General features: G+C 41.1%; 1 protein-coding gene across 2 annotated transcripts in view; it reads left to right on the forward strand.

Annotated features, from left to right (window-relative positions):
- Window positions 1-3,309: 3,309 nt before the first annotated feature.
- The window catches only part of plpp3 (phospholipid phosphatase 3), a 34,432-nt gene continuing 10,376 nt past the window's right edge, over window positions 3,310-27,365 (forward strand). The window contains exons 1-4 of one of the 2 annotated variants that reach the window (XM_053488490.1): window positions 3,310-3,817; window positions 20,149-20,306; window positions 21,887-22,167; window positions 22,741-22,798. In XM_053488490.1, the coding sequence (XP_053344465.1) occupies window positions 3,682-3,817; window positions 20,149-20,306; window positions 21,887-22,167; window positions 22,741-22,798 (633 nt within the window). In that variant the 5' untranslated portion in view covers window positions 3,310-3,681. Of the gene's footprint in view, window positions 3,818-19,546; window positions 19,702-20,148; window positions 20,307-21,886; window positions 22,168-22,740; window positions 22,799-27,365 lie in introns of both variants that reach the window. The other variant, XM_053488491.1, reaches the window with a different exon arrangement.

The following is a 27,365-nucleotide window of genomic DNA, read 5'->3' on the forward strand; positions in this document are numbered from 1 at the left end:
ATTACATAATAATTGTGTTATTGCTGTTACACAATAATTTCCCCCACGGGATCATAATAAAGTATATCTACCTATTAAGGTTAGATTAAGATTTAAAGAGCTCAAAAGGTTTTTGTTTTCAAAAGGTATTTCACAGGGTAAAGGTGATAATTTAGAAGAAGATTTTAAAAAATTACATTTATGAATGTAGAACTTTTTCCATTAAAATACAGAAGTTAACAATGTATTCAAACAATTTGTTACTGTGATGAAAAAAGATAATTATGTCTTTTAGGTAAGATTTATGAATTTAAAAATATATATATATAATTTTCAAGTTGCCGCCAAAACATTTATACCACTCCACAAGTAAAAAAATTATGAGGAATACATTCTTTTTAATGGTTGCAGAAAGTATGCAGGTCCACAATGTCCACATATTTTGCAATTATGAAATTAACAGGGTAAATGCAGTGTCCTTATTTTAAAGTGAACTTCTTTAACCTTGTTAGAAATAGGATATTTGTATGAAATAAACCAATACTTTTTTAATTTATGTTATCAATTATTGAAGCCCAATAAAATTAATGTTTCGTGATGTTTCTGTTTAGGTTATGAGTGGTTCGATGTACAGTATATGATTATTGTTACATTACCTATCAGTAATGAGAATAACTCTATTTATTAACATTAATAATGGTTGGTTCATCATATAAAGTTGTAATATGCCCCTTGTAATAGCACTAACCATTGATTTATGTTCTCTAAATGCTTTAATCCTTTTTTATGGTCCAAGCACTATGACATCAGCACTATGATGTCATGGTGATGATGTTAGGCGGGTGGCAAAGGCGCTGGTGTTTGGGCCCACTCATCACGGTACCGCTTAGTGGTAGGTGTTTCGCCTGACATGCAGTAGGCACGGGTTCAATTCCCATCCAGTGCCCAAACCCGAGCCACTGGATGCAGTGCCGGTCCCAAGCCGAGATAAAATGGGTGGTTTGAGCCAGGAAGGGCATCCGGCGTTAAACTTGTGCCAAACTTGTATGTGTGGACCGAATGGTCTGCTGTGGCGACCCCTTGCTGAGAACAGCCGAAAAGCCAACAACAGCAGCAGCTTGTGACTTTATTAGATTAATACACTTCTTATATATCTTGTAGTTTTTTTTTGTTTGTTTTTATTTAGCAATGCACTAGTACTTTTTGTCAGTTCTCACATTACCCTGTGTCTACTGACTATATGTAAAGTATATAGTGTGCGATCACATCTACAAACATGTACAAACCTTTTTATCTAGCTGTCCGTCTGTCTATATATGTAGTCACATGACTAGGGATTATTATAATGTTTAAGAAATACAGCTGACACAGAGTAGAAAAAAGAGATGCAAAGAAACAGTAAAATATTCTGCAAAAAGAGACCAAGCACTTTCCAATTAATAAGAGGTTTACACAGGACTGCAACAGAGAGATTGTGTGATTTTACACTTTTTGCGTAAATAGGCATAAATCGATATGTAGCAATGCTTCTGGTTTTGGGCAAACGCATCAACTCAGGCACATTTCCAAAAAACAACAACAAAAACAGTTGAGCTGCTTCACATTTGTTTCATACCTACTGTACAGTAGATACGCCAAACATTCTCTTATTGTATACATATGCAAAAATCTTAACGTGACAAAAAGTCAATGAGATAAGCTGAATACTCGCTCATTTATTATCTATACCACTTTAACCTGTATACAGGGTCGCGGGGGACGTGGAGCCTAGCACAGGAGACTTAGGGCACGAGGATGGGTACACCCTGGATGGGAGGCCAGTTAATCTCAGGGCATACCCACACACACTCATTCACAAACTGCAGGAAATTTTGGGAAAAGCCAAGTAGCATCTCCATGTGTTTGGACTTTGGAAGGAAACCAGAGTACCTGGATGAAACCCACCAACAGAGAACATGCTTTTCAGAGAACTCCATGCACACAAAGGTAAGAATCGAACCTAGCCAGAAATCGATCCCAGACCCTGGAGGTCCAAGGCGACTGTGCTAACAATAAGCCACCGTGCCGGCCTTAAGCTGAATGTATCACGTTTAGTACAATGTACTCTGTATGGCTAAATAAATGGGTAATTTATAGGCCTTGTAATAACTTCAGCATAAGAACAAATTGTTTAAATTAAGAGTCTAAACAAACAACATTCTGTGTTGCATTAACTGCTTCTATGATGCATAAAATAGTCTAATCTATATGTTAACACAGTAAACCTGGTTTGGATTTCATAAACAATGTTGTTTAATATGTTATTAATAATAATAATAATAATAATATTGAGAGTAGTTGCAGTAGTAGTAGTAATTGTCTTTACCACTAGATGGCAGAAGCGGCTCAGGGCTGACATATCACAGCGTGGAACACTATTAAGCAGAACATATATATTACAGTAAACTGAAGCAAGTATTATTCACTGGCCTTTGGTCAAGGGCACAAACACTGTCTGTACTGCACTGTATAACTGTAGGTGTATTTGCACGGTTATACAAAATAACACGATATTGTCAAATCATCATCATCATCATCAATATATCGTTATCATATAGTCCTCAGAATTAGTTTAATGTTTAGTGCTCATGGGAGATACATGAAGGTACAGTTGTCACCTCACACCTCTGTGGTTCACTGAGCTTGTTAAGTTGTCTTTGATTAACCAATGTCTGCGTGGGTTTCCTCTGGGTTCTCTGGTCACCTCCCACTCTCCAAAAGCATGCAGGTTTAACCGCTACAGTGTCTGTAGTTTACCTGCTGCAGTGTCTGTAGACTGTCTGTCAGTCATTCTGTAGTGAATGAGTGTGAGCAATGGGATAAGCTTCACATCCTTCATCACCCTGAGGAGAATAAAGCGATGAATGTATGAATGGATGAATGTGTCAGTGTAAGTAATAGTAATGATTGCTTGACCAAACCAGCGAACAAATAAGCATCAGCTTTAAAACATCAAAAACAGCCTTCCTTCGAACTCAGATGAACATGAACTCGTAATATCATCATCCTCCGCGCCGATTAATTTACTAGTAATACCGTACGTTAATCAGCTGTGACGCATCAGGGTGATTTAACGGTCATTTTTTTTAAAGCTTTCGCAACTCTCTTATGAATGGAATGTGGCCGATGCTGTGCTCACGTGACGCCCCGCGCTTAAGCAGAGCTCCAGCAGGCGCGCGTACGGGTCGCGCGCTGAAGCGCACAGGCCGGGGAGGAGGGGGGAGGGGGGAGGGGGAGCGAGGGGGCTGAACCTTTCCAAAGCGCTTAAACCCGGAAAGTAAAGGGGAGAAGCAGGGAGGAGAAGGAGGAGGAGATCAAGCAGGGATTCTTAAATGTGGACCTGGACCTTCAACACTTTTAAAGCACCGCGCTGTCCGCCGCTCCACACAGCCCCCTTAATCCAACTGAACTGCAAAGTTTAACTTTTCCTGCATCAAAAACCACTCTTTTTGAAAGGTACGCGTAGAAAACCACGGACTTTTGGACTTTCTTTTGCAACTTTTTAGGAATTCTTTCTTTAAAAAAAAAACAAACAAAAAAGAAAAATACCGGATTCCATAGCCTGACACGTATTTATTTACGCAATTAACCGGGACTCATAATTAAAGTGTATTGCGGTGGACTGAGAGACTTTAACACAGAAGTAAGCGCACGATCTGTTGAATGCAATCGTACATGTACGAGAAAGCGATGGCATCCGAAACGAGAAACGGCGGCAGTTCGACGTTCAACAACAACGGCACCGGCACAACCAGGAGGAAACTGTTGATAGTCCTGGATATCATCTGTCTTCTTTTAGGTGAGTGTTGGAGAACTTTACAGAATTACATACAGACTAGAGAGAGCGCTTCATTATGGAACGGAGTTATTGTGTGTTATAGTCTTTCATCCCCTCTGCCTTTTTATATTTAAATATACATCCAAAAAGAGATCCCTCCTGCAAAGTGTAAATCTCTCTCACACTTCGAATCCCCGACACTTGTGCAGGGTGTCGCTGCGCATTGTTATCTCGTTAAGCAGAAGTAAGTACCGTTATAAACAGTCTTATCGAGCCCAGTGTGGGAGTGGGGGCTTGGCACAATACCATACTCAATATTTACTCATTTGTTCGTCAGGTTATTTAGGCTGATAACACATATATAACGGTTCATAAAAACATGCTCATAAATAAAACAACCTGTCACTCTACAAGTTTTTGGTTAGGGCTTGTTTGGAAAGACTTTAGTTCCCTTGTCCAGACCAACACTTTCAGCATGCAATCATCAGTCACACACCTGCACTGTCAACATTCATTTTATACTTTGTCCGAAACAGAAATATACTATTTTTATTATATATAATAATTTTTTTGCATGCTGTCTTTGACCACGAGACAGATTGAGTTGTCCATCATTCATAATTCCAAGTTCATGGAATTGAACATTTTTAAACAGCTACGCCAGACTCCTATGGTTCATCGATCAGCGCAGAAGCATCTTATTATCTCTCCATTAAGATTATGAACTACACAACTTTTAATGGTAAATCCTTAAGTCTGGCGATGATTCAGGACAGCTCAGCAAGCGTTCTGTAGAGCACTGATGGCCCATCTGCCTGTTATTGTTTGAGTGCCTGGAAACCATCACAGTGCTGTGAGCAGTTCCCCGATGTCCGTCAGCATTCAGGTCTTTGGGGCAGACCGCTCCAACGTCAGACTACACATTCTATCTCCTTCAAATGGCAGTGCTTAGATGATGTTAAGCAGATTTTTTAAAACTTTAATAGGTTAAATTTTTATTTGCATTTGAGGTTACACACATATTCACATATTCTTCGGTGAATGTTACTTGGTCATTGTGCTGCCCCAACATTATTCAGCCCAATCCAGCATTATAGAAATTCAAGTCAGTATTCAAAGCTCTGGGATTAGCAAACATAAAGCCAATGGTACACATTCTACAAATCCCTTTCTTCAGCTGCCTTGCCTCTTTTCAAATCACCGCACTGCATCTTATCAGCTTGCTTTTAAAGCCGAGACAGGACAAGTGCCCCTTTGGCCTCCATGTTTGTGGAATGTGAGAAAAATGGCATTAATGTGTGTTTTTTGTGAGAAGCAGGGCAGTGCTATTATTTAAATGGGTCTTGTGGTTACACAGTTGTTGACCCTTCGGGATGCAACTGCTTTTGTCCTCATAAAAATAAAAAAAAAGATAAGACAAGTCACAGAGAAAAAGGATGTGATTTGATGCACACGCACCTTGAGATATTTTGCTATAGTTGCTATAAGTCCAGGATTTGAATACAACTGTGAACACAATGCACCACCCCCTCTAGACACCCCCCCTCTTCTTTCCTCTTTTTCTAGTTGAAACATAATGAAAACATTTACAGTGTATGCATTACATGGCCTTTAAAACAAGACTCATATGTGGTTCTTGTTCAATGTCATAAACAACATATGGAGTAAATCTCCTGTTTACACAGACTTCCTTGTCCAATTAAAAGATGGCAGTGGCATCAACGCTGTGCATCAAAGTGAGATACAAACGGACATCCGTCTTTGTGATGGTAAAGACAGGGCGGTTGCTTTCCTTTATGTTGCAGGCTGGAGGGTGTTGTGAAAGTGAGGAGACTCATTAAGATGGGGGACTTGAGGAGGGAGGGGTGCGAAGTTGTGGCCCACTTAAAGAATGTCTGATTGAATAGGCTTTGTTCAGTGCGATGCTGGATGCTTGGGGTTCCATCTGGTTAACGCTGCATTGCATGAATCTTTAATCTACTCCCACAAAAAAATGCCTTAATCCTTAATTTAAGTGGTAGAGCAAAACACAAACACAATGGTGCTTGTGGTCCAGTCCTGATTAGTGGAACTTTTTATAAGCATGAGTGAAGGTGCGTCTCGAAATGTGAGCAGTGAGACAGATCACTGACTGGGAAGCCTCACCTCCCACTGAGGTCCTCCAGGGAGAGTGACGCTCAGGCTGTCCAATTAGCATACAGTGCACTAAAGCACAGGAGGTGTGTCCTTAGTGAACGCTTCCATATTTCCCCTCTACCCCCAAAGAGATCATAGTGGGTGGGTGGGTGGGGGGCTGTGACACACATTCCAGTATATACCACAGCCACCAAACAGACTTTCACCGTCTCCTTCTGTCATTTTATTTATTCATGTTGCTTTGGATCCACCATGACGCTGAATGATTCCTTTTTATTCAGTAAGAAGGAGTATAACTGTAATAACCTATATCTCTGTGTCAGCAGAACATTAGAAAGCTTATGGACCTTTGTTCTCCACTGTAACTTCCTTTGGGATATTTGTTATGGAAAGACTTGCTTGCTGTTGGCCTTTTGCAGGAAGCCGCTTGCTAAAAGTGGCTCTCACCTAAGCAGCACTGTGCTTCAATGACTTTCCTCAAGCATACAATGGAGCTTCGATGCCATTCAAGACAGGATGGAGCTCAGGCACGCTCTGTGCATTTTAAGATGCCGCTAAACACGCATCGAGCCAACTTTTACTCCAGTAAGCAGCGGGGAAAAAATAGAGTTGTCATCACGTTTATACACAGTGATGGAAGGGGTATGTGAATGCAATCCACAGTATACACTGCTCCAAGTTATAACAACAACCACATGCCACTCATTTTTTTTATCTTCCTCCTGGCACATTGTGTGATCACAGTGAATTAAAAAATGGTTGGCTCTCTTGGTCTTGGTGTGTGAAGTGTGGCATTCCAGAAAAGGGCTAGCAGTCAGGCTTGTAACAAGTTGGCGAACCCATGGGAGATGCACTCATATTGTGTGTTTGTGTTAACCTGTGTTAATTGGCTGAGGTGCACACGTAAATAAATATTTTCCAGGATTTCTCAGATGCCTGTTCCCGGGTCAGTGAATGCTCTGCACTTACTCATGACATCTGGTGCAATTCTTTTGGCATGGGCGTCTGCAGATTCAGAACTCAGGAAAGGGTGGGAAGAGGAAAAGGTCTTCTCGCTCTCTCACTCTTTCTCTAATTTCTCTCTCCCTCTCTTTCTCTCTTTCCATACCCCTTTTCACTTTTTGCCCTAGATGTGACCAGCTGTGCTGTGAAACATAATCCCTCTCTTTTTCCAGACCATTTCCTCAAGTCAAAAGCCTCTTGCTCTCATTGACTGGGTCATAATTGCAAGTCAAAGCTAAACCAGTATACAGGAAAACGTACTGATCGCAAGGCCCAAGTCCTCCTGCGCGAATGCCTCGCTAACATAGCAGGAACATTTCATCAGAGATTGCACATCTTTACGGGTTAAAATAGTACACGTACGTTTGACAAGCAGTCCATCTGACAAGCCGAAAAGGCAAAGAGACGAGTTATACAGCATCCCTCTCTCTATAGTTATACATCTGACAGACGTGGTGCCAGGATGGTTGGCGTGTTTACTGGGGCGAAGTTGTTTGTTTGCAAATGTTCGCAGAGATCGCACGAGCCAGGCGCCGGCTGGATAAGCAGTGCTTGAGGACTAGGTAACGTTCTAGCGTACACGTCAGAAGCAGCTATCCACTGAGGCAGGGCAAAAACCTGTGATTGTGGTCAGCTGCGTGGGCCGGGAAGTGTGAGGGATATAATTTAAGAATAGGAATGAGCAGAGTTGTTTAGAGAACGTAGGAGAAAAGGGGCAGACAAGGTTCCTTCCTAGAGAAATGCTGGAACAGAGTGAAGCCTACTGTCAAGATCTTGTTTATGTTGTATGTCAGCGAGTATTACTGATCTCAGTGTATCCAGATACAAAGTTAAGCATCATTGTAGCATCAAATTGACTTGAAAGTCAAGTTGCAAATGAAGATCCAAATTTGCATCAAGATTATATTCATTAATTAATTCAACCATTTTCCATACTGCTTATCATGGCTGGGGTTGCAGGAGGGCCTGGAGTCTATGCCAACCATCCTGGATGGGGTACTAAATCCCATCAATTGCACGGCCCAGATGCACACACACATTTATATGCTACAGGCAATTAGGAAACACCAGTCAGCCGACAGTGCTGATGTGCTATGTTTTAGTACAAAGGGAGAAAAACAAAAGAAACCCCATGAAGCACCGGGAGAACATTTAAACTCCACACACAGACCAGGGACGAAAATCGAACCCCCAACCCTGGAGGTGTGAGGGATCAGTGCTAAGCGCTGAGCCATTCTGCCACCTACATCACTATTTATTAATAAATATTTAAAACCTAGTGTGAACCACTGTGAAATAATGACATCAGCAAGCAGTGCGTATTCATAAAAAGCCGAATATAGATAAAGTGACAGACATTAGGCCATGCCAGATGTAGAGTCTTAGTCACCCTTTTACACCCGCTTCATAAACCACACCATCTAAATAACACCCCAAACCTGTCAAAGTGTAGAGCTGAGTCTTGGTTTGTGCCTGGAAAAGTAACTGTGTGTATGCTTGTGGCTGGTTTCCAAGGTGGATGGCAGTGTAATTTACATATTTAATCTTAAATTTATTAGAGCCAAACATATAATACATAGCGATTAGATGCACGTGGTTGTCGTTTAGCTGTGTGTGTGTGCCTGTGTGTGTGGATACTGTAGGGTGAGGTGATGTTATCAAGTCCTATAACAGACATCAAGGAAGCAATGTAGTGATAAGATGCCTCCGGGATTTGTTAAATACCCCAGAGCGTCTGTTTTCTAGTAAGCCTTAAGTTATCAGACATCAGTTAACCAATGATATATACATTTCTCACATTTTACTGCCATCAAACTGCATTCAAGAACAACAGGAAATCAATGTAATCAGTTGTTATGTTTAGAGTATACTACACCAACCCCCTCCTAGCTTTATTTGCAAGTTTAACACCGAGAAACAAATTATTAGTTTTTTTACAGTGAGATTTATTGCATTATATTGGCTCTCGTTAACCGTTTATTATCCATTGTTCCAGCTAATGGGGCATTGTGTGTTTGTGTGTTTGTTTGCTTGTGTGCCTGTGGGATAGATGCTTAAACTGATTGTTAGGAATAGTAACTGTAGTAAAAGTCCATGCTTAAAATAATTAGCCCTTTAAAGAACAGTTTCTCTTAGTTACGTGAACATAGTCGTAGATTCAGGGAATGTGATTTTGTGGAATCTGCTGTGTGTGTGTGTGTGTGTGCTTGGTAGTGCATATTCTGTAATGAGATTTCTGGAATTCTGTGTGGGCATCTGTTAAACAAACCGCATCTATGTCCCAAAGGCCAAGGACGACCCCCCCCCCTCCCTCTTTTTCCTTTTCTCATTCCGTCTTCCGTTAAATTCTGGGTGTTCTGCATTCCTGTGTTTGGGTCAAGCTGTCCTGTGTGTAAAAGTTCATCCCCTCTGGGTCAGTTGCCGCACCTCAAACTCTTGTACGCTGTTCAAGTAGGAGGCAACAATCAACAAACGAGGGGTGTTCAAGTCAAACAGGGACTTTCGATGGCGCAGAATAACAGAACACCGTTATAAGAGTAAAAACTCCCTTTATTTCTCTATATAATCCGCATGCTACATTCATGAGCTTATCTCAGCATTTCACTGATGCTTGGATACCATCAAGGTGGACAGATTTCTATGATCGCACTGCCTGCTCCACGTCTAAACCCAGGCCTTCCAGGAACTCTTTTAATGACCCAAACATGTGGAGTGTGGTCAGGACTGTATAGCGGATGTGGCGACAGCTCCCAGCTGAGTTCCTGTAATGTGCAAGTGGTGTTGGTGAATGATTGTATGTACAGTTTCCACAGACAGATGTGTCTCTTATGCAAGTTGGCAACAAGTTGTTCATCGATTTTCAATGATCAGACCTTCCATTCACAGTTCAGTGGACTCCGAGTCACTGTAGCCAGGATCATCATAGGCAAATGAACAGCCTTCTTTTAAACACTTGCACCATTTACTGTAAATGTTTTTCTTTCATTGCGGCTTAGAGTGCCATTACTGTACTGTTCTTAAATTCTTCTGTACACCGTCATTCACAAGAAATTTCATCCCAAGTCCCAGTTTGACTCGAATGCCTCTTGTAATTGTAATTTTGCCAAATGTAAGGAGCTGTTAGTCAGAATTGTATTTCTGCTATTTAAACCTGTCATATTCTAAACATAATTACAAAGAGGAAGTGGAAACAATATAAATAAAACCCAATAATTTTCCCACTAAAATAGGAACATTTTTATGTAACATAAAAAATGCTTAAGGAAACCTGTCATACTGAATGTAATGTACTTCTATTTATCCTGCAATCATCGTGTTGGTCACATTAGTGGCCTCGTTGCTCATTCGATAATAAATACGTTGTTGAATTTGTCGATATCCAGCTGTGAGAATGCAGCTGGTGTTGATGAAGAGAGCGTGCCATTCGAAAAAAAAAATAAGCTGCTCAGTGCAAATTTACAATGAGCTTAGCTAAGAGTCACCTGTTACAGAATCAATAACTTAACAAAATATCAAATAATATAAAAAAAATAACACAGTGCCTTTATAAAAACTTCAGACACCTCACAAAATAACACTTTTGTATTCATTCTTCACATATTACGAATTCCAAAAATGTTAGACTCTGGAATTTCGGACTGAATTAAACCATGGATCATACACTCACTTCCAGACCCACACACGCGTTAACACACTCCGATCCAGACATGAAAACACATCTGGTTTCATGCCACAGATCTAAACTGGGTCTAAATGTAGCTTTAGTCGTCTGCATAACATAAGTGTAGAATTGCTATGTATAGCATAGTCATGGTTACAATTTTCTGACCACAGCAGACACACTTTCTGTCTGTGTAGCTTAAGGGCGACATGGGATCTGGCATCAGACTGAGATGTTAGACAGTGGATTTGGGTTCAGAATTGCATAATCACATTATCACAGCAAACATGTTAATATTATTATTAAATATAGAGAATTTGGAGCGAACTTCCATCTCATGCGTTAATGTGATTGGGTTGCTGAATGCAGCTCATTGGACCAAAGACCATCTACAAGGTCGAGACATTAGGTCAAAAAGGGGAGGTTTTTCAGGTGTTTCAAGTGATAATATGGCTTGTTGAGTCCACTACGAAACAAAATGCTTTAAATCGACGAGTTTTTATTTCCAGGCACGAATGAATTACAAACAGTTAAACGTTAAAGGATTATATTGTTTAATTTTTCAGCCATGTTAGTTCTTATCTGGCCTATTGAAAGTATCAGCATCTCATTTTTATCCTGGTGTGTCTGAAGAAAAAGCAGAACTTATGTAGGTGTCAGTGTTGTGCGAATTGGTTTGCAATGAATAATTGACATAGTCGACCAAAATCGATAACCAAAGTAGTTGGCAATAAATTTAACTGTCCATTAGTTGGCAAGATGTTTCACCCTGATTTGGAAGGGTCTGACATGTGGGCAGGCGTTACCGCTTACTTGAGTAAAGTAAACAACTGCGTGGTGCAAGGGTCATTACCAAAACCTTCACAGGGTGGGAGCATTTAACCTCGGGAAAAACTTGCACCATTTGTAAAGTTGTCCTAGCGTAGGGAGCACATCAGTTTTGTTGGTGCATCTGAACAGCAGGCATGTTGGCCCATCTGGATCGCCTATATAGCTAGTTTAGTTAGCCAGTTGGTGTCTGACATATGATTTAAATGTCTCAGGTCTCTTACATTTAGGCATTTGGCAGACACTCTTATCCAGAGCGACTTAATTTTTTTTAATCTCATTACACATCTGAGCAGTTGAGGGTTAAGGGCCTTGCTCAAGGGCCCAACAGTGGCAACTTGGTGGTTGTGGGGTTTGAACCTGGGATCTTCCGAACCGTAGTCCAATGCCTTAACCACTGAGCTACCCCTGGCCGCTCTTATTTTGACATTGTTTAGAAAAGTGGAATTGTTCATGCAGTTGTGAAATAATAAATGTTTTATTATGTTTTTATTAAATTTTTTATGTTAAAAAAGATTTGTTGCCATCTGCTACCCAACTATGATTTGATTCTGTCGACCAATCAGATGCTGCAATTTTTGATGCATTGAGCTATTTTTTTTCTGATTTCAACCCCACAGCACATAGAGATTATTGAAATTTTAAACCATGTATCAGCAGGAACGTTTGCTGAAAGACATATGTTTAAACGAAGGATTTTAGACATATGTCTTAGCACAACCTTATTAAAGCTAAAAGCTGATAGCTAAAAAGCCACTGAGTAATTCTAGTATTCGTAATCTGAAATTATTAAGTTTGTTTTTTTAATAGATTATCTATTAAATATCTATATATTATCAAAACAATCACTAGTTGCAGCCCTAGATAACATATTATATATTACATTGAGTCAATAAAAATACTGAAATATACATTTATAGGTAAATAATACGGCAACAGGATTCTCGGTATGGACTGAGCGTGAACACACAAGCCTCAGATTTGACTTCTGACTCAGCAGACACAGCAACAACCTCTATACACGGTGATAATTAGAGAGCTTACTGAGTATAAACCCCACAACGAACCATATTAGGGCATTTAGCAGCATGATTTAAAAGTCTCCCGTCTCTTATTTTGACATGTTTAGGTATAGTGTTAACCTCATTATTTTCTTTAGGGAAACCACAGTAAATGATATTTATGCACACCCACAATCCCTCTTAGGTAAACACATGACTGGCTGGTGTATAGTAAGCACCACGCGTGGTGGGTGGGATAGGCATCAAAAAGGCAAAATAACAGAGCAGCTTTAATGCAATGCCATGCGAAAATTGCTCTATACTATGATTTGGACGATTTCTAAAAATAGCTCGGGATCTAAATATAGATGGATTTACACGATCTGATTGGTTGTGCTATCAGAAATCCACATATCCCCCTCTATCGGCAGGGTATCACTATACGACGCTGGTCACTGCATGTGTATGTGGCCAGGACCAGACTCAGAAATTGCTGCATGTAAGCATGTTTTTCACTCCACAGTGAATCCAGAGTATTGAGGCACAGAGAACGCTGAGCTCAGCAGCTTGCACAGACAATGCCGAGTGGCTCTCAGTATTTTGACCCGGAGGAAAACCCAACGCCGAACGTCTGTGTAATAATCTTTTAAACGCTTTTCCAACCAGTACTTAAGATAGAGTACATTTGGATGGTGTAAGGTACCTGAATGATCCCATGTCAGCTGTGTTATTGTTATTACACAGCGAGAGTTACAATGATAGATAATTAGTATGAACGGTACCACTGTTACACAAGGAGGTCAAATATGTAATTTGGTGATTATTGCTTAGTAGTTTGGTTAAAAAAATATGAATTAAACAATATGTGGTCCAATTTCAGACTGGATTAGAATCATGGATCTCTCAATTTCCATATGTGACAATGTTTAGGCTCAATAAATATATATATATATATATATATATTTTAGAAAGTGTGGATTTCTCCACAGGAAATGTCAGTTCAGCATCATTTGTGTGTGTGTGTGTGTGTGTGTGTGTGTGTGTGTTTATGTCATGCATGGGCGTCAGGAGAGATGATGTGTAGCAGAAAGGCCACACATTTTGAAGTTCACAGTTCATAGAGTTGGAGTTCAGAGGTCAGCTGGATCATTAGATCATGAATTTGTATATGCAGTGATGGTGCACCAGACGTTGTGTGTGTGTGTGTGTGTGTGTGTGTGCACACGTGTCCGTGAACGTGTATTTTGGAAAATTCCATACCAGCTTGAAACGCACCTCTGACTCCTGAAGAATGCCGCACAGCAAAGTTTAATACCAGGGAGCAAGTGCAATGCTTGTATTTATAAAGTGCACGGTCGTAAAGTCACACACAACTCTAATGATGCAAAAAAACAGTCCCAGTTTCCCCTTTCTATCCCTGCCACCTCTCTCTCGCTTTCTCTTTGGCTGTTTATCGTTCTCTCTTCCCTTACTCTATCTCTATATCCTCTCACCCTGAGTAATTAATGAACTTTTTTCTCTAGAGTTGCCTTTGTCCCTAATAGCTCTTTCTCTCTTTCTCACTCTCTCTGACTGTATTCTGTTGCACTGGCACAAGAGCAAGGTCTGGCAGAACTCCACTCGTTCTCCGCAGGGCAATTCCCACAGCGTGCTATATTCTTTCACTCATACACCACCCCTCTCTGGGATTTCGGACTGGGATCCGACCCCTGACCCCTGGGCCCCTCTCCTCCAAATGATCAGCATTGACAAACCAATCGAGAGAGAGAGCGGAAACCTAAATTCAACACAAACCCCCTTTCTGTGCTGAACACTGATGCCCCTGCGACGTCCAAAACGCTGAGCTAATGGGCAAATATGTGCTGTCAGCTATGCCTTCAAGCTTTCTGTTCACTACTTAGCAATGGGCTTTCTGTTCTTTGTGCTCTGTTCAACCCTTTTGGTTAACTTTGCGCATTTGGGTTCTTTAATGTAACGCTCTATAAATAAGAAGAGCAGGACTAATCACTAAAACACTTTACACCAGACTTTGAGACATTAAAGCAGGGGAAATGTTTAGAATATCAGAGATGACTAATATGTTAAAAAAAGCTGACTTATCAGTTTGACACATTTCCTTTCTATGAACCGCGCCAAGCTAATAGCGGGGTGAAGAAATAGGTGTCACAGGAACTAATTTCTCCATATCAGGGTGTATGCACGGTCTCCCTCAGGCAAAGAGGAGTTATGCGCGATTGAAGTGAAAGCGTCATTCTTTTTTTGCTGACGTGAGCTACAGTAGCATTGCAGGTTATAATCACACTTGACTGCTGATCTTTAAATCGCGGGTGTGTCGCTGGCTGTCACCATGTCTGTTTAAAAGGAGTCTGTTAGCTTTCACTAGCAGGTCGTGAGCATTGAACGTCACTTCGTAGATATAGTATGAATCACTACTTAGTTCAATGATTTTACTTATTTTAATATGTAAGATCATGTTTGTACAGTGATTCAGAGGAAACGTTACATCCGTTCCCACAATTAAATCCTGTTTTCAGTTCTCTCCAGGCTTCCAGCGTAATGAAATGAGCACACTAGCTGCGCACTCTGACAGATTTCTCATATCTTTCACGGCTTGGTCCATTGCTTGTTCCAAGGTCATGACAAAAAACACGCTGTTCAGTTATGATTTCAAGCTCCCGAGTTACTTTCAGCATCATCACGCTACCGGTCTGCCCCATGACCTCTAACCCTCTGCCCCTCTGCCCCTCTGCCGATCTGTCTTAATGCTGTCAATGATAGCGTTGTGGGTTTAACAGAACCTCTGACCCAAACGTCTATGTTTTCACATACAAGTATAGATGGGTTTTCTCTTGATAGACTCCCCCAGTTAAAGGCTTTCACCTTTGTACCCGTCTCTCTTCTTTCCTTTGTCTTTCCATTTTTCCATATGTTTCATGGGTGTTTTGTCTGGTGTATGTCACAGCACCTAAAAACTTTCTACAATGTCACAATCTCTTTCCCAAGATTCACTTGTCATCTAATAATGATTAATCCCGGTTTAATGATTATTCGTCTGTTCACCTTCCGAGTGCTCAGGGCTAAAGAGGTGAAATCGTGACAGTTTTTTTTCCCCCTCGCAATCCTGTCAAGTCCGTGACGGGATCGAGTCTCATATCCTCCATTAGCCAGTCTGATCCTGAGTACTCCAGGCGACTGATTAACACGCTCACCTTCATGCACGTCATAGCTGTTGCTCCATGCTGGTGCCAAACCACAGACACACAGTTCCTGGTTATCAGATGATTAGTATGGAAACACATAAACACTCGTCCCTCATAGCACATGTTTAGGCTAGAACTTCCTCGCTTCCAGCAAAGCGAAAATCAAGTCTGATAAGACTGTGCCAGCAAATCATTTCCCTGCACTTATTTCTTGTGTAAACAGTCATTTTAATTTTTCTGACATTCTACCATGCCATGTTGGTATCTCCGATGTTCTGCCTTGAGATTAAGGTGACCCGTGACGCTTGCTGTCGCCTGCTCTGTGTTTCAGCTGGGGGAAAACTGCTGCCCACATCTGATAACCCAAATAGGAAAATTTCCCTTGCGGTACTGCACTCTGCCACCCAGTCTTTGATTGTTGTTGTATGCTTGTGTGTGGGATGTATATGTTGTTTGCTTCCCCGAGATGAAACCCCAGGGCATTCTGGCTCCAGATGATTTTCATTAAGCTCTCACCATGCGCTCGGTCTGGGGCAGCTCATTGGCTGAAATGTGTATACCAAGCGGATCTGGCGGGCTCCTGGGAAAGCTCTCTTTCTCTTCTCAGGTTCTCTTATGACACACATCCTGATGATTTCACATTTGTTCAAATTAGAGCAGTATCTATTCTCTTAAAGTAGGGTGCCTTAGGGGTGTTTGGATGGTGATTGAAAGTTTCTCCAGCAAACCAAAAAACCTTAATCGACTTCCTCATAGTGTAGGAGAGCACTGCCCACTCTCTGTGGACTCTAAACAGAGGTATTCTTCTTTAATTTATCACCCGCTGAATTCAGGTGTCTTGTTTTTAGTTAAGAGTAGCAGGGAAAGAAAGACAGAGCGACATTAAGGCAAAGCGGCATAAGCCTATTATTTATGAGGCTGTTTCGTTTTGAAGCTCAACAGCTTCTTTTCTGTGACGCAAATGAGCCCAAGCATGGGGAGTGAATTAGGGCTAGGCGAAAGAAAACTGGATCATGTGTGTGTGTGTGTGGAGGGGAGGGACAGAATCTCCACATACCAGCCGTCTCTCATGGTGATCGCATGATGGGTTGAACAATCCCAGGCTGGCATAGAGTGGCTGGCAGTGCGGGCATATACAGAGAGCCCTTTTATCAACATTTGCTGGAGAGGCGCACATACACGCACTCTCACTCCTTTCAGGCCTATTTAGGCTTTGTAGTAGGTCCTCTGTATTCCCCCATGCTACCGTTGGGCTTATTTTAAGTCTCGGTAAGGGGTCAGCGCTCTGTCATTGGAGTTCCCACATGCACTGAAGCTATGATTGCTTTTCTCCATCTATCTTTCGCTCACTCCTGCTCTCACTCTTTGGCTGAGAAATGAAAGTTCCTCTTACTCTCTCTCTCTCTCTCGCTCACTCTCTCTCTCTTTCTCTCTCTCTCTCTCTCTCTCTCTCTCATGCTCATTTGCATCATAACTTCAGTCTGCATACAACCACAGCAATGTGATGGAAATTTCTGATAGCTTGTTTCAAATTGGAATTCCTCTGCCCGCCAAGAACGGCGTTTCCTTTTTGAGGTTGTGAAGGATAAAAACACAGACACAAACACACTTATCCGTGTTCATCTTTGCGCGTTCTTTCTCGTCTATTTGACACAGGTGTGGGAAGAATCCAGACAAGTATGTTAAATCTCCATACCACTGGGTGTTTCCCTAACTCATAACCTGCTCCCATGAAGCCCCTCCAAGTCTGTGAACTCATCAACCCCTTTACCAATAGTTTACCTTACGTGTAAATGTGCTTCGTCCCGACTACACACGTTTTGTTTGCGCAGGTGAAGCCTGGGAATGAAGCTTTAAAGAGTTGCCTTGCTGAGCTGTTTAAAGAGTGAAATGGCAGACAGAAAAAGTTCAGGCATGTTGTGGAGATTTTGGAATATGTTGAATGCCAACTCATGCGTGTGGATTATTTCAGGACTGGGATTTAAGCAATCCTGAATGTCGTTTTGAATCAGGTTTGGTGCTGCATGCCTTTTTCGAGGTCAACATTTTTCTTGCCAAAGAGAGTTCAAAGTGCTTCCAAATGAAAGTTGGCTGTTACGTTGACTTGTGTGTTTCGGCCCCTCTCCCTAACCACACAAACCCAGAGCTCTCCCTTATACTCGCCGTTATTGCCATCCTAAAACCCATTCCAAAGGTTTGGGTGGCCAGTGTAAGCTTAACCTTGTTTTTCTTGCTATTCACACATTTTACAACGTTTCGCAGAAGCCTGCTTAAGGACTCCCACTTGCGTTTTCTTTGCTTTGATTTAGAAAATCTAGATTTATTTTCCCTGCGTGTCAGCTGACGTGTTTCGCAGGTAATGGTAACGAGTAGGCCGTTTCGGGCTCCGCTCTCAGACTGGCATCTCTTCTCCTCTTCTTAACAACACAGTGGCCTGAGAAATCTGCACTTCATAAATGTACATAATTGGAAAAAAAGATATTCTGTTGGTTTAATCTTGTGGTATAACTGACCACGCGTATATCTTTGAGCTGAGCTAGCTTAGCTTACTTAGCATAATTTCACTATAAACCGGACTGTTTAGCCCACATGAGCTTAGACCCATTTTACTTTGGAAGAAGAAACTCCTCAGGTTTCTCTTTTGGACCAAATAGACCACAACTAGACGTTTTGAAAGATGTGACATGGCATTTCCCCAGGTAATTTTAGGACTAAAATGTCACAGCAATATTTTCTTAATTTGTTATATATCAATTTGTTATATCTAAAATATGACACGTTATTAAATCATCAGAACTGTTAAATCGGATGAAACTTTCGAAGCCATGCTATCCAGTTGATCTAGACACACCACCATTATTTTAAACAATGTCATGGCTAGACAAATTCACAGATGGTTACATGACTCCACCAGGATGTTCATTAAATGCCAGAGTTAAAGTCAGGGATACAGCTGAATAAGGAACTTTACAGAAAATTAAAAAGGTTTATGACACCTGTGTCAATGTACTGTAGGTTCTTATGGATTACAGCACCAAAGCACCGGAGTTCCAGTAAATCTTACCTGGTGGTTCTCACCATGTCCTGTCATATAAGAGTGCTCTTAACTAACAATCTGGATTGATTATGATTTAAGTTCCCCCAAATAGAACTTCATATGTAAGGAACAGGGTTCTTTGGATGCATAGGAGGTTTCAGCATCCTAAATCAGTTCTACCTTGATCCATTTCTGAAAAACACCAACAAACCTGTCGAACATTTTAAAGTTTCTTTAGAGCAATGCTTCTCAACCTCGGTCTCGGAGGACCCCCTGCCCTGCACGTTTGAGTGTTTTTTCCCGCTTTGGCACACCACCTTCAATTCAGAAAGGCCTGCTAATTAGCTGATTAGTTAAATTAGTTGTTCTGGAAGTTGAGAAAACACTAAAGCGTGCAGGGGGTCTCCCAGGACCAGGGTTGAGACACAGCGTCTTAGGAAGAGGAACAAACCAAGTAAAAGCCCATTTTCCTTCTAAGAGTTTTGTTCATTGAAGTTTGTTTGAAGCGCTCTCTCAAGTTAAGTTTATTCTAAGGATTTTAGCTAATGCTATTTAGAACGCATTGTTTCGAGCTTATCCTAAGCCTGTTGAAAGCATAGATAATGAGTTCTTTAAATGAGTATGCCAACATAGAGAATCTATCCTGTTTGAATGCTAGGCATACAGTAGTATATTTGCGTTTAGTTAGCGGATAAGAAGTGCTTAGGTGTACTGCAGGGATCACTGTTAAAGCTGCTGTCTTTCCTTTTTTACTATATTCTGTATGAATAATGCATGTGAGATAAAAAAAAAATAAATGTACATCATGCTGAGCAGCACAGCATCCCAGGTAAGTCTTTGTGTGTGACGTCATGCGCGGCGTGTTTTTGTGTGTGTTCTGCGCAGTCATGCTGCCCTCCATGGTGCTGCACAAGTCCTCGATACAGCCGTACCAGCGCGGCTTCTACTGCACGGACGACAGCATCCGCTACACCTTTAAGAGCAGCACTGTGCCCTCTCGCGTGCTGATGGCTGTGGGCATCCTCCTGCCCCTCGCCAGTGTAAGTGCCCCAGCTGGGGGCATCAGACTCGGAGGCATGGTGCCAGGCAAGACTGGGGATGGCATGAGAGGCCGAGGACACTGAACGAGTAGAGGCACACTGTACCGTGTATAGAATGTAAGGTAGTTTGTAGTCACATAACAGATCTGGATGCCTTTTTAAAATAATACAATATATATTTATATACATCAAAAGACGTGATGAGAAACTATTTAGTGTAGTTTAGTGCCTTGCTCTTTTAATGGACAGTCCTCCATGCCAAAAACTCCCTGTCTTTCCTGGCGTATCCCATGATTCTCTACTGCTGCGCGTGCTGTGCTGTGCCACCTCGCCTCCTGTGCGTGTGTCTTTCTGTTTGTCTGTGACTGACCTAAAGCATCTCTCTCTCTCTCTCTCTCTCTCTCTCTCTCTCTCTCTCTCCCTCTCTCTCTTTCCCTCTCGCTGTAGCTGCCCTGCCTTTCCTGTTAGTCGAAACTAGCATGATCGAGCCGTATCAACGCGGGTTTTACTGCAGTGACCAGTCCATCCGGTATCCTTATAAAAACGGAGACACCATAACCGATGGCGTGCTCTCTGCCGCTGGCATTCTTATTGTCATCGTCTCTGTAAGTGATCCTCTTACATATATATATATATATCCAATATATCATCCTTAACCCCACTCCTATAGAAATAGAACTTCACCCCTACAATTAACCACAGTGAAATAGTAAAGGACGAGATCTAGTCGAAATAACTAGTGGCTTAATAACACAGGACATAAAACTCCACCAGAACTAAACCCTTCATATCCATCTGACAAAGAAAACCCAAACTGACTTAATATGAGAGTGGTCAGGGGAGGCTTTTGGGCTTCTCATCTTCTCATTCTTCTTCTTCTTCTTCTGCATTTTGGTCTCCATTACTGTCTTTTCTCTGATTTTCTTTCTTTCTTTCTTTCTTTTTTTTTATTCTCGATTTTATTGCGGATAATTTTCCCCATTCTGGAAAATTTGAATCAAGAGAACTTTGAAAATCAGTAATGGTTTTTAATACCTCTTTTGAGTAGAGTAGGGACTCAAACCACCCCTGACCTAAACAGTATGAGGCTCACATTCAACTCAGAGTCGCAATTTCTATTTGAGATAGCCGATCTAAGCTGGCTGACATACTCGACCCTGCAGCTGTCAGTCTGCTGACTTCTCTTTATTATATCGGCCAGGACTTTTAATAGCGTCTGTGACAGCTGAAGCCAGTTTTCTGAAATCCAGGTCACAGTTTTGGCAAAGAACCATGATTTCGTAGCTTCTCCGGTGTAACATGTATAATAATAAATAATAATAATAATAAATGCTATAACATTAAACATATTCAACATAAAAAAACAAACGATATAACAGTCCAAAAAAAACTGAAATGTTGTACTGTAAACGCAGAAGTAAAGAAGTACTCAAGCTCGCGCTCTCAAGCTGCGTTTCCATCCGTGCATTAATTTGATTTAATGTTGATTCATTTGGGTTATGAAATTCTTTAAACGGGTTATGAGTAAGTCCAACCAGAAAACGTTGTTGTCTCTCCAAAAAGTGCACGAGTGTCCCCGCGTACTCTGTTTCCATTATAAAGGAAAAATAAATGATTCCATTTAATCATTTATTTGATGAAAAAATTATATATATACATACACTGTATATCCCTTAAACCTTTCATCATATTGACCATTTTAAAATTAAATGTAAAATTCACCGGAAATTCAGTCAAAATTTTATTTTTTATTTTTTTATTTTTAAAAACTCATCCACATCTGTCACGCTATGATAAGGTCACCATCAATTCCATTCTATATAACTGCCATCACTAAATGTCACCACTTACAAGAGAGGCAGGTCATGCCCAGGATCAAAAACCTGTTCTCCTGATTCCTTCACTCATCTGTCTCTCTCTCTCTCTCTCTCTCTCTCTCTCTCTCTCTCTCTCTCTCTCTCACTAATTATCACTACACACCAATTTCATAAAGGAATGCTCCAATAATTATATATGCATGTACCTCACAACACTTACTCTGCATGTCTAACACCACACACACCTGACCATAATGAATTTTTAGACTAATTGTAATAAACCATGTATCCAGCATGTGATTATTATTCTTATAATTTTTTGAAAGAAATTATGCAATACATATCTGATGTTTCTCTCTGGCCTACAGATTGTGATTGGCGAGTGCTATAGGATCCGATATCTGAATCAAGGTTCACTTTCCTTTGTGGGAAACCCGTACATCTCCGCCCTTTACCGGCAAGTAGGCGTGTTTATCTTCGGCTGCGCAGTGAGTCAGTCGTTCACGGACATCGCAAAGGTGTCCGTGGGGCGCATGAGACCACACTTTCTCGACCTGTGCAACCCGGATTACACGCAAATCAACTGCTCAGCTGGCTACATTACCGACTATGTGTGCAGGGGCGACCCCAGCAGGGTGCAGGAGGCCAGGTGAGTTGTGTAGCTTGTGAGTTCATACATTAATACACCTGCACATGCTTGTACTCAGTCATTCAGTCAATGAGTGGGATGTTAAGGCAAGGATTTTGTTTAAACCAAATCGTAATAAGATGTGATTGCTTGCGGAAACAGTAAAATTGAATAATAGGACAATTGAACATGTTGTGCTGTTTGGATTTTGAGCAGCAATTTTCATGAAAAACATTCATTAGGTATTTATTAGCCAATTACTTACTTCTTGTTTTGCACAACTTTCGGCTTCCCTACTTTGTACGGATTGTATTGCTTCGATTTTCCATAGCTATATTTGTGCACAAGGAATGATAGATCATGCATGTTTTCCAAGTTGCATGGCTTCCCACACTCAACTCAGAAAATTCTGAATCTTTATTTTGTTGTTCCACTGTAATTAGTATGATGTGAAAATTAGACCAAATTGAAAGAAAGGCATGAAACATTTGAAGTAAACTTCTCTCTAATTTAGATCAGACAAACAGAATGATAAAATAGCACAACTGAATGAATATTTGGATTAAATGTGCTTTTTTTTTTTTTTTTTTTTAGGAAATCTTTCTTCTCTGGACATGCCTCATTTTCCATGTACACCATGCTGTATCTAGCTGTAAGTATATTACAAAAGCACACAAACATGGACATACACACTCGCACGCATTAACACATTCATGGCTGGTCCTGAAAAGTGGACACAGTGTCTTTTGTTCTTATTGAGGACAATCTGTAGAAACCTTTTTCTTGATCATCTTGTGTTTTTCGCGTAGCTGCCTGGACTCGCTTTATCGATCTCTATAAAAATGACTCTCCGTCGATTTCCCCTCATTCTTCTCTCCTCAAATTCTTTTTTCTCTCTTTTGTTCATGGCCACCTGTTGAAAGAAATTGCTTTGAGTGTTCTGCTAATTAGACACATTGCCAGTTTAAAACCCACTTCAGACACGCCACGCACACACCCATTCTCTTCCTGTTTAAGCGCTTTCACGTTTCCACATTATAGATCAAACCGTTTCCTGCTTTCAAACCTATTACGTTAGTCTCACCTCAGGTCTTAGGTCCACCCTGTTTTTTCTTTTCCTTGGTTTCCTTTTCTTCTTACTTAGGCATTTCCCACTGGATGCCACACCACTACCCCCTCCCTCTCAGCTGTAGCCCAGAGAGCACTGAGGTAGGGCAGATGAAATGTGGGGGCCGAGGGTCTTGTTCGCTAATGAATGTGGCCAGCTGTGCATTCCCAGAGTTTGGAAAGATTAAAGTGGGTGTGTGAGTGAGGGCAGAATAAGGCAGGAGCGCCGCCAGCTCTGTGTAAGCGAGACCCTGGGGCAGCGTGTGTGAGTGTAAATATGTGTATATGTGGCCAGAGGGCCAACAGAGGAAAGCTGTTTTAACTCAGAAAGCAATCACCTTAATACACTCCGAGTGGTCATTAAATTAATGTGCGACTTTGACGGCTTTGTTGGTCTCACAGAACTGACAGTGTTTCATGACAGAAGTGATTGGCTTTCCATCTAGTGCACTTTGAGCAGAGTGATTAGGCACAAAGTAGAGGCCAAGTGCCTAGTGCATGGACTCTCACTGCTGGAATCTGATATGCGAGGAATCATAGCAGTTTATATTCAAGAAAGAACAAGAATGAAGAATGAGAATCGAGCATGGCTGGGAATCGAACCCAGACCCTGGAGGTGAAAGGCGACAGTGCTAACCTCTACACCCCCGTGCCGCATATATGAAGTTACAATAGGTGAAAATCTAAACTTAACATTCAAATATTTGTCACGTGTACCTACAGCATAGCAACTAAAAAATTTCCCATACCCTGGTTAGGAAGCTAGGGTCAGACCACAAAGTCAGCCAGGATGCAGTACCCCTGGAGCAGATAGGGTTAAGGGCATTACTCAAGAGCTCAACAGTGGCAGCTTGGTGGTGCTGGGCATTGAACCCCGACCTTCCGATCAGTAAATTAGCCTTATCCCGTCAAAAAATGGAAAAAGGAAATGTAGTTGGGATAAGGATTTTTTTTCCTCTTTATTATTATTATTATTATTATTATTATTATTATTTTACATACTGTAATTTATAAAAATGACAAAAACATAAATAAAGCAAAAATATAAATATCAAAATAAAAATATATAGAATAAAATAAAACAGCCTGTGAGTTCAGTATTGTATTGAATGTACTTGTTTTCGGTGCTCCCAGGATTTGCTCTGGGGCCAATGTGACCCTGATCAGGATAAAGTGATTACAGAAGATAAATAAATTGATGATGCTGGTAAGGATTAGACGTTAATAGAGGTTGACAGTAAGAAATTAATCCATGAAAAGTTAATGGTTGTGATTATACCTTAATAAGCTGCTCTTGTTTCTGCGTTTTTCTCATGTTCATTTATAGTCCACAGGAGACACTGTAATTTCATGACTTCGTCTCTTACTGTCACACTTTCTGTCTGCCTAAAAACCCCCTGTCTGAAAACTTCATCAGCATCTGACACTAGACTCCTTCTACTCAGAGAGATTTCCACCCTACACAAAAGACTGCATTATAACACACACTGTATCTTATCTTGTGTGAAGTATTTGTATTGTCTTTAATGGTATTATTTTAACATGTCTTAACTGGCGTTCCTCATTGCTGATTCATTTCCTTGCCAAGCAGCATATCATGTGGTGCCTTCCTCCCCTGTTTTTCCATAGGATTTTATGAGGATCTTTAAACATCATCTAAGTGACGTTTACTAGAGTGACTGACTCTGACTTGGCGCGGTAGTCCGTGGGGATTTCTGTATGCGTCTAGTCTTTCGCTAACTTCTAGTCGCTTACTTTTTGGGTTTGGGTTTGAGTAAGAAAGAGGCATCCATGTAGAGCCCGAACCACACATCAACTGGTGAGTGAGGAAATGATGGGACACTGTTGAGACGAATGTTTAGAGGGATGCTCTTTAAAGTGCTTGTTTTTGGTCATCACATCCAGTGTTGGGATCACAGAAAAAATCCTAGCTTTAAAGCTCCAATTCAGTGTCTATGTAGCTATGAACAACAAGCAGAGGTGAACAAGAAGTTGGGGTAGGGTATCTTCTTTTATAAGGTCACAATAGGGAACCCAGGTTAGGTGAACAGGGAATAGGTGAACACTTTATATAGGACATGAGCATGGAGTAGTCTACTCAGGCATGGAACGAATTATATATGAAAGCCAACCAAACCTTATCTTACAAAAGCTGTGTGTGCTTGCAGCATGTGCCAATCTCATATGAACTACACAACCATGGCTGATAAAGCATGAAGGTCACAGTTGATTTTTTTTTTTTTTTTTTAGTAATATCAATATATTTTGTCATAACGTAAAAGGTGACATCCTTGTACACTTATTTTTTAGGGAACTAGGTGCATACTGCCACCTGCTGTATAAAAGATACACAAGTGTACTCGGGTACAGAACAATATTAATAATGTGGATGCTGGCCAGCAGGGGAGAGGAGGGGTAAAAAAGCAGCATGAAAAGGAATAAAAAGTGAATTATGCATTTAAAACTGAATTGTGGTTGAAAAGTCAAACTGTGCTGCCAAATCTAATCACCTCTTGGAGCAAAACAAGAGGATTGCAAGATCAATCCATCATATCAATCCCGAAAAACAATCTTTTTCTTGTTTCATTTTTTTTGTTGTTGAAAATCTGCTCCCTTTACTTATGTTTCCTTTACCTTATCATAATAGAGAGAAAGATTCTCCCATAAGATCCAAATGTTTACTGTATGGTTTTAGGGTCATGGCTATGTGTTGAGTCCAAGGACTTACCAGCAGTTTAAAAATACATTTTCCCTTTTCCATTGGGCCAGCCAGACTCCCCCTGCCCCACCCTTACCCTCAGTGTATCATGTGATGTGCCTGCAGGCAATGCATGTATGGTAAGATAATCCTAGGAAGACAAAGCATGTTATCTCCTGGATGTGTGTGTGTTATGTCTCAGCTTAGTGTGTGTACTGTATGTGTGTGTGTTACACCACACCCTGGGATAAGAGAGAGTATCAGGACACACTTTGTCCTCCATCCACACCCAGCTCCTGACGGGTTTTTAGGAGATCAAGGGCTCGGAACGCTGGTGTGTATGTGTGTGTCTTGACGTCCTCACCACGTTGACCTTATCAGAACTTTGATAGCTTAGGGCTCTATCTGAACTCGGAAGAGTGTGTCTCCAAGCACACTCGTGTTATCAACGAGCCGAGAGGGACTGTATGTTGCCCTGCAGGGATGCTACACCTTCGTGTCCTTAATGTCCCAGAATGCTCGTCTCCAGGCTAGGACGCGTCACTCTGCTATTCCTGCTAAGTGGTGTTCCCTAATCCCCGGCGCCCTTTTTGCTTGTTTCCTCCATCTGCTTATTTTGGAACTAATTGCTGTTATTTGATCATTTCGCATTACATCCAGTTTTATAAGTTCAGCCATTAGATGTGGTTCGGATCTGTCTCGTTTCTATCCTGCGTATGTGTTTGTGTGTATGTATGTGTGTGCTAATCTCTTCATGGTGTGTACTGTCCCAAGGGTTTGGTTGACTTGTTTGTTTTGTGGTCAGTTGTTTATGTTCAGAGTGAAATCAAGGGCATTCCTGGCATTGTATAGCATTCGTAATAATAGCCAGAAGGAAAGACTGGGTGAGAAAATGAGAGTTTGTGTCTTTTAATTTACGTGACTTTAAAAAGATTAGATTAACTCCTGTTGTGCACTTTGTTTAACTGTCCTGGTACATATACTCTAAATGACATGACGCAACTCATAACCTTCTTTGATACCTAATCCTTAAGGCTAAATGATAGTTGAAAGACAGAGAAAGGGCATTCTTAAGCTCATTTTATCCCATAACTAGTAAAGTTTTCTTTTTATAACTCAATGCTCTCAAAGAGATCATCCCCCCCCCCGTTTTTTACGGCCTGGCTCTACTGAGTCACTCAATGACAAATCCGCCACAGGCCGCAATTCTCAGGACCGACAGCATCCTGTTCGTTTTCCATGAGAACGTGTTCGGATGCTTTATTTATGTGTTTGTTTTTAATTCCTCTATGCATACTACTGTTTATTTTAGCCATAGGAATGGCAAGTATCCGCAAGTCAGCAGTTTAAATAACTCAGAGGTTTAGGTTAGAATATCCCTCGGATTTTCCTGGCTGTAAGCGAAACAGGGCGG

The sequence above is a fragment of the Clarias gariepinus genome, chromosome 27, assembly GCF_024256425.1.
Source record: "Clarias gariepinus isolate MV-2021 ecotype Netherlands chromosome 27, CGAR_prim_01v2, whole genome shotgun sequence".
Taxonomy (NCBI): domain Eukaryota; kingdom Metazoa; phylum Chordata; class Actinopteri; order Siluriformes; family Clariidae; genus Clarias; species Clarias gariepinus.